General features: G+C 32.8%; 1 protein-coding gene across 1 annotated transcript in view; it reads right to left on the bottom strand.

Annotated features, from left to right (window-relative positions):
- Nucleotides 1-2,951: 2,951 nt before the first annotated feature.
- Nucleotides 2,952-8,308, bottom strand: part of NETO1 (neuropilin and tolloid like 1) — a 65,322-nt gene continuing 59,965 nt past the window's right edge. Inside the window, exons 9-11 of the mRNA XM_071737058.1 lie at nucleotides 5,923-6,481; nucleotides 4,724-4,798; nucleotides 2,952-3,478 (exon numbers count right to left, since the gene is read on the bottom strand). Coding sequence (XP_071593159.1) covers nucleotides 4,738-4,798; nucleotides 5,923-6,481 — 620 coding nt within the window. The 3' untranslated portion in view covers nucleotides 2,952-3,478; nucleotides 4,724-4,737. The remainder of the gene's footprint in view (nucleotides 3,479-4,723; nucleotides 4,799-5,922; nucleotides 6,482-8,308) is intronic.

Here is an 8,308-nt window from a genome sequence, read left to right as displayed (position 1 = left end):
TTTTATTGTTAGCAATTTCTTTTGAGCAGGACACCTTTCTAATTTCCCTTATTCACCCCTATAGGTTGTATTGTAGCTAGGTTCAAGAGAATCTCTCCAGCATAAAAATGAAGAAAAAATAGAGGGATAAAGTATTAATATTTCTCAGAGACTTTTTTTTGTTTGTTTCTTAAGCTGCCTTTATAATTGGGAAGATAGCTTTACACTGGGATGGTGTGTAAAACAGACTTCCCGAGATTGTTTTAATGACGCCGCTGAGAAGACTTTACAAAAAATGGCTCTGTTTCCTGGTGCAGAGGAAACTGCTGGGAGTGGTTGTTCACTCTATTCTTTACAAAGAAATATATATATATATATATGCACATATAGGCAGCACTAGACCCATGGGACAAAGGAAAGAAAAACAAATCCAAACCCAAAAAACTATGATCAATATGACAATGCACCATGATAAAAAACCCTCATCTTTAAAAAAATATATAGAAATAAGCATACTGTCAACACAGCTGTACACAACACATATTGCAGTAGTCAAACTAAAATGGTCTAGTAACTACCATTCTTAGTTTTAGCTTAAGGCAAACATGAGAAAGAATGTATGAAGCTAACACTACCAGCTCGGCCACTTCACAGTATTTTATGAAGTTTTTTAAAGAATACATGTAGCTGTGTTATTTTCCATAAAATGGAAAAGGTTTAATAGAATAGATTAAATTTCATTTGAACACACTAGGGTGTATTCAAATACCAAGTTTGACTGTTCTCCTTAAAACTAATTCAACTTGTGTGAATTTGGGGTTGTTTGAACTAGCTTATCTTTCAACTAGCTTGCTTAACTTTCTCTTTTTAAAAATTGGTTCCACAACAATAAAAAATACCCATAAGAAAAGCAAATTGTTTACTTCCAGCAACAATCCCTTTTATTTTAATATTTTCCATTTTATTTATCATATTAAATATCCTACTATTTATTATGTGTAACCAAACAAAAGTTATATTTACTGTTGGCTGTATAGTGGACTAGGCTATTATTTACACTGACCATTTACAGTGAATGATTGCTTAAAATTAAATGTTTCAATCGTAATATTTTATTTTTTAATTTACTTTTTTTTTAATACATAATTTTATAATTCTATTCTTTTACCCTAGTATACACATATTCTGTCACTTATAATCGTGTTTATGCAGGGTTCATCTAGTTAATAAAGATGTTTCTAAATGGGTTTCCAAGATCAAATGAGAATTACCATTCTTACTTTGCTTGACCTGCTCTGTTTACACAGGTTTTTATGTTTTTCAATCATTTTCCCTGATGCAGCTATTTGAATTTTTTTTAAAAAAGAAGACAGGAATGTACAGGCAACGTAATTATTAATACCTATGTCTTCTCCAGTTAAGTTTTCTCAGCCAGCACTTCACTGAAAAAAATCATTAAATGGATTTCATTGTGTGCTTTTCTAGGAGAGACTAAATCAGGACTACATTTGAGTGGGATTAGGCACTTAAATACATAGCAACTTTGAAATCCAAGGCTTCAGCATTTTTCTACGTGACCAGTCATTCAAAGCTAAATTCACATATCTAGATTTCTCCTTATATATTTATTTATACACTGTCTCCATTAGCAAAAATTTATAAATATACATAAATGTGTGTGCCTGCATACACATTTCTTTCTGCAAGACTTTGTTATTCCTTGATTTTATAGTGGATGCATCCATCTTAAACATGGATGTGGTAAATATCTTAACATAATATACTTAAGAAAGGATCATGAGACAGGACTTGAAAAGATTAAAGAAAAAAAGTGACAAGCATAGGGACTTAGAAAAAGGTACTGATCTAGCCATGAATTATTAGTTCATGTTAGAGTACATGCAACTTAGAGATGACTCAGTGACTCTCAATGACTGCAGAGAATGGAGGACTGTATTTTTGCAGCCAATAAGTGCTTACAAGGAAATTAAGCTGCAACCAAATTACATAAAATGCATTTTAAATATAGTGTAAAAAAATAGAGGCAAAATACTCAAAATCCTTCTTTTCATGTAGTTCCAAAATCATACTTGTAGAAATTGCTGTGTAGAAATCAGATTGCATGTATATTTTAATTATGCAAATTGTATACTATAAAGTTAAATACCTAATATAGATCACGTTTTTTCTTTTTTTTTTTTTTGTGTCAGTCTTTCAACGCTTTTCTTTTCTCATCTATTTATACTTTGGGAAGATCCATGGAATGCTTCCCACTTTTTCAATAAAACTAGCTAAATTTTTATACAAGTATATGTATAAAAATGTAACAACTATGAATGACATAATATGTTTCAGAAGGAAGTGGGATTTATTTCAGAACAAAATTTGAAAGACAGCACTTCAAATAAATAATGAAATTTACTTTATGCTTGGTTATTAAGTTCTTAAATGAAGTTTTCAACTTTACATAATTGTGGCTTTTCAGCCTATAATAATTCCTTAATTACTTAAACTCTCAGGTTTGATTTTTATAGGCTACTAATGTTTATAGTTTGAATTATGAATATAATTGTATCTTACACAAGGAAGTGGTTTATATTTGTATCTCTGAAACTGAAGCCTAGCCATAACATTCAGATAACATAAAAATCTGCAACTCTGCTTCACTGAAGCAAACTTCCTAACACTTGTCATGGAACTAAATTAGTTAAAAGTAAAGAAATGAACAAAAAGGCCATCACAAACCTTTTAACTAAAGTTGACGATCAACTCTGTGTATTGTGAATTCATTTAAAACACGAGAACTTAATGTATTTTGCTTTTCAATAAGTGAAGGATGAGAGACAGCTGATTTTCTGACGTATCTGGGCTTCAGGTTCCTAGAAGCTACATTTTGAGCTTAATCTCCCAAATTTCACGAGATTTTTAGATTTGTTAAAAGAAAACATTGCCATTAAACTCAAGGTAAGAAATTATTATACATAGGTTTATGTACCTTTATATAAAAAGTTACAAGTAGCAAGCATATGACACAGAAATGGAACAGTAACAGCAATAATTGTGAATGCATGCTTTTTTACAATGCATCTAATAAACTGGTACTTGCCAACTCAAATATTCAGTAACATACATGCAGGTTATTTTCTCAGTGTCAAATCCAGTCATATTGCTAGATGCTTATCCAACAAACATTTCTATTGAAAGTGACCATGAATGGCTAAATACCTGATTTCAGTAAATTGTTCCTGAAATTGGGAGTTTAACTTGCAACAAAAAGAAGAGAGAAAAAGAAAAAGAGAGATGACCAATAAGGATAGTAACCAAAGTCTTATTGCCTTCTAGTAATATTACTCAACACTGTTAGCTGAATTTTGCATGATATGAGAATAGCTGGGCAGAGAGTCCATAAAACCTCTAGCTGGTGTTTCCAAGGACGATTGTTTCACATTTCATTGTAGCATGTTCAAAATCACCCAGGAGCGCACTATTCTCAAGCAGTCTATATAATGAAAACAACGTAGATATAACAAAAGTTCAATGTAAATCTTCCTCCACACATCACACAACAAACAAATTACAGACATAAGCGTATAACTGAAAATAAAATTAAGATTTAAAAAAAAAAAAAAAAAAAGGGACAGTTTCATTTAGGAGCTAATTTCTTCTTCGAGTTTGCAGCAAATCTCCAAATGTATTTAAAAACTAAGGAGCACTTTGTGGCTGGCAAACAAAATTACAAAAGAAACTTATTGTTGTGCAATGGGAATATCTTGCTAAGGAAGTGAGATATGCCTGTACTTCTTAGGTTGGGATAAAGGCAATGAAATAAAACTAGAAACATTTCCACTCTCTTTCAGACAGATGAAATAATTCACCATGGACATTTCCTTTGAGTTTGCATGACTGCATGAACAGTTGTTTGAAAGCAAGGTGAAGTTAAAATATGTTCTCTATGAGGAAAAATACAGACAAATAGTTACTTAAACTATCTAGAAGCAATAAAAGCATTAATGGATTATTTCCTAGTGAAATTGCTGTATACATATATACACATAAACATGTTTATTCACATATCTATGTTTATATATATATGTACACACATATAAATATATAATTTGTCAGACTAATGGCTATCTATAACTTTGTCATAAAAAGCGGATATTATGTTGATTGAGATTTTTAATAACATCATAAAAAATTAAATGCCTGGGAAACACTCAAAGAAGGAAGTTTAATTTGCAAACATTAACATTAGTGCTACAGAATCTCTAAATTTATCACTATTACCACATACCCTTCTTCAACACTTCACAAGGTTAAATGAATAAAACTGACTAAAAAAAAAAAAAAAAAAGATTGTTCCATATCTCCCTGTCTTGGGATAGACTGCCAAGTTTTAAATGTTGTTTCACATGCTTGGGCTTTAAATTTTATTTTCATAACTAAAAAAAAAATAAACAAAACACCAGAGCCATGCAAAGCACCTGTTTTTACAATGTGTTTGGAATTAAGATTATATTTAGCTAGGTGATAATTATAGTGCAGTCAAGACTATGGAATTAATAGATTTTGCTTAATTTACAGTGCTAGAATGGTCATCTGTGTGTCAGTTTTCTCAGTATTCATAGCTGGCATACAAGATGACATAATACTTGAGAACTAGCATGCATTTTAGCAATAAAACAAAAAAAAAAAAACAGAGAGCAAAAGATGGTTTGATTGCTGTATAGGTATATTTACTTACCTCAGGTTTGTCTCTTAGACCCTAGTTGTGTTGTACTCAGACTCATGTTTGCTTAGAGACCCAATGAGGCAGAACCTGGAATGTTATGGCTATTTCATTCAAAATAATAATGTTTCCAGAGAAAAAAAGAAATATATGCACATAGATACTTAATAAACAGTACACCTTGATAATCTGATAAATAGTAATGAAATAATTTACATCGGCATGCAATTAGAATAAAATCATCTTTTTTTTTTTTAAGAGACAGAAATGTCTTAAAGTGCAAAGAAAATATGGAGGGCATGTAAACAGTCACAAGAAGTGCATAAGTAATGCAAGAGAAAACACAAATATATATAAAAACTTTCTGTGTTCTTTTTCAAATAAATGGTTCTTAAGTGTTTCTTCTATTTTTCTTTTACTTGTAAACTTTTAATAATATTTACAGCCATTCAAAGTGCAAGATACAGTAAAAATAGCTCTTGCTTGACTTTACTTTTTTATTGATTAGAAAGACTCCTTTTAACTACATTCTTATATGTAAATATATTAGTATTCTCTACTCACTATGCTGTCTCATGTTCTAATCAATATATATATATGCTAATGGTAAAGCCAAGATACCCTGATTAATAATGGAACATATACAGTAAAGTGTTTTTTTTAAAAAAAAAAATACCATCACTGACTATATAAAATATAATGTTTCAGGAGACAAGAGGTTTTCTTACCCCAGGACTGATACTCACTATTCTGCAATGCATCAAAACAGATACATGTATTTTTTATTTATCGATGTATTGATTTGGGGATGATAGATCAACAGTGGATGATACACAAGGCCACCTCGCTTACCATGAAACCACACGTATGTGGCTGTTTAAAAAAAAATAGATTCAAGGAAAATCTTTGGTTTTTTAAAATTGTACCTGCTCTTCGTTAACCTATGTGTGTATAGATGTATGTGTAAAATAGTAAAAGAAATATATAAGGTAGAAAGGTAAAACTGAGATACAGAACCCTTCAGGAAGCAGAAGTAGAGATGGGAGAAAGAGAGACAGGTAGAGAGAGATAATATCATGGTATGTGCTTTCAGGAAACAGAAATTTAAACAATAAATAAAGAAGAAAATATGCCTTTACTGAATAAAAAGTGAATATGCTTGGGCAATCAAGTCCTTACACAATAGTCTTCATCAAAAATCTATTGATACTGACCGCTGAACAGCTTTATCATGTCTGGACAGCCTGTGACTTGTAGTTGGTACCTCCTCAATTTCGTCTATCTCACACGCATCTGCAGCATCTTGTGAGTAGCTATGCTTCATGACGAGGATGTTTCTCCTGTTCATGGGCTGAATGAGTGGTTTTACAGGGTGGGGTTGTATTTCTGTCAAGACAGAAGCATCTCTTGTGCTGAGGTTACTACGGCTGCCCTTAATGCTAGACACTTGTGATCCACAGTGATGGTCATGAATGCATTTTGAAGATGATCTTCGCAGTTTATGGTAATTTTCAAAGTCATCTGCAACATCAGCAAGGTCAGCTGTAGGCCCTGTCCCTCTGAGGGTGCATAATTCGTAATGAGGAGGCTCAAACACCTCCTGGAACACTGTTTGATCGAAGTCTGTTTTCCTTTGGACAAATTTTTTACGAGGCTGCTTGATTTGTACTACAACCGAGATAACAATGAGGATGATCACAATGCAAGAAGTCACTCCAATTATAGTCCCACTGGTATTGGTAAGTTGGTCCAGTAAGTTAGCTTTTCTTTTTTCTGTGTGATAGGAGAAAAAAAGAAAAAAAAAGAAAAAAAAAGAAAAAAAAAGAAAAAAAAAAAAAAAAAAAAGAAAAAAAAGTACAGCATTAATTGCAGTTCAAGAAAAAAAATGACATGATGTGTTTATGGGCTAAGTAAAGCCCAGCCTAATCTATGTCTGAATTCACTTAATCAGTCTCAGTGACAAAAAGACAAAAAAAGGATGGAATTGGATGTTTGTTAAAGCTAAATAAACAATACACAGGTCCTCTGTGTATTCACTTGGTCCTCTCTGTCCACTTGGAAACCAATTTATTCAGGGTTTATTATAAGCTTAATTAGATGAAAGAAATAGTTGGGTTTTTTTTTTTATAAGGAAGTAACAACCATAACAAGCACATGGCTTTAGGGTCACCTATGAACTCCATTTGCCCGCTAAAACTCTAAAGATGATGACCTCTAAAGGTCATCTAGTCCAACCCCCCTGCAGTAATAGGAACACCCTCAACTAGATCAGGTTGCTCAGAGCCCTGTCAAGCCTTACCTTGAATATCTCCAGGGATGAGACCTCAACAATCTCCCTGGGCAACCTGCTCCATTTTCCCACTACCCTCATGTATGTTCTGTCTCTTGCAGTAAATATATACAACTAGGACATAGGACTAATGAAAGAATAGGACTTCAATGAAGTCCTAATATTTGTGACCTGACTGGGACAGTTGATAGCATTCAATGAAAATGCTCTATCAGGAGAAAATAGAAAAGTTATTAAAATTGATGTTTCAGAAAGGAAAAAAAAAGAAAAAAGCATGCAAGTTATTTATTTTGTTCATGATTTATTAAGTGCCACATCTTTTCTAAAGACCTAAAAGCTGATCCTACCTGCTGTCCTTTACTGATGGGCATCTAGGAAGTTAGCCAGAAAATTCAGCATGGTGATTTATTAGAAACAGAAAGTATGCAGTAAAATATCATAACACAAAGGAAAACAGTTCCACCCAACTGTTTTATATATTTCTCTGTGATTTGCTTTTCAAATGGCTGCACATGAGATAGTGACTAAGTCTTGCAGAAATCCAAGCTGAAAGCATTAGCATCTGTCTCTCACGGGACAGCAAGACTTGACAAATGTGATTATGTTTCAATATACAGTTTATTGTAACTTTTCCTGGCAACTTTAAACATATCAAATGACTTAATAAAAAGCCTTTGAAATGAAAGTTATTGGCACCAAAACAGTAACATCTATCTAGTCATAATCTCATAGATACCACAATGAACTTTGCTGTACTCCCCATTGCCTACTCTTGTAGCTTCACCTGGGGCTTCTCTAGCTGACTGATAGTCTCTAGGGAAGCAACAGAGTGAGAAAAAGCAACACAGCAGCAAACAACATTTAAGCTGTAATCAACCAACCTCAGTTTTTCTAGTGAGAAAAATGAGGATAAACATATAAAACCAAAAAGATACATGGCAAATGAAAGATTAAAATATTTCTGAAAATTAAAGAGTGGGAGGGTTTTCTCTTTTCCTCTGTGCTGAAGGAGAGAACAGATAATTATTTCCCAATTATACATTTAATTCCTTTGAGGAATATTATTCCATGCCACAGTTTTGTTGTGTTCTTTTGAAGTATGTTTTCATTTGTGTTTTACCCTATTGCACTGCTTGTCAGGATTTTACAGGATTCAGCAGACTTATAGGCTGACCGCTAATCCACCTCATTCTGAATTTTTTTTCTTGATTGGTTCCTTAATTTGGCATATCCCAAGTTTCCAGGAACAAATCTGTAGTAGCAGGGGATGGGGGATGGGGTGGGGGAGTTGGAGTGGGGGTGGAGGAAAA

This window comes from Heliangelus exortis, chromosome 2 (genome assembly GCF_036169615.1).
Source record: "Heliangelus exortis chromosome 2, bHelExo1.hap1, whole genome shotgun sequence".
Taxonomy (NCBI): Eukaryota; Metazoa; Chordata; class Aves; order Apodiformes; family Trochilidae; genus Heliangelus; species Heliangelus exortis.
Note: the sequence above shows the minus strand (reverse complement) of the source record. Positions and strands in the feature narration are given on the sequence as shown.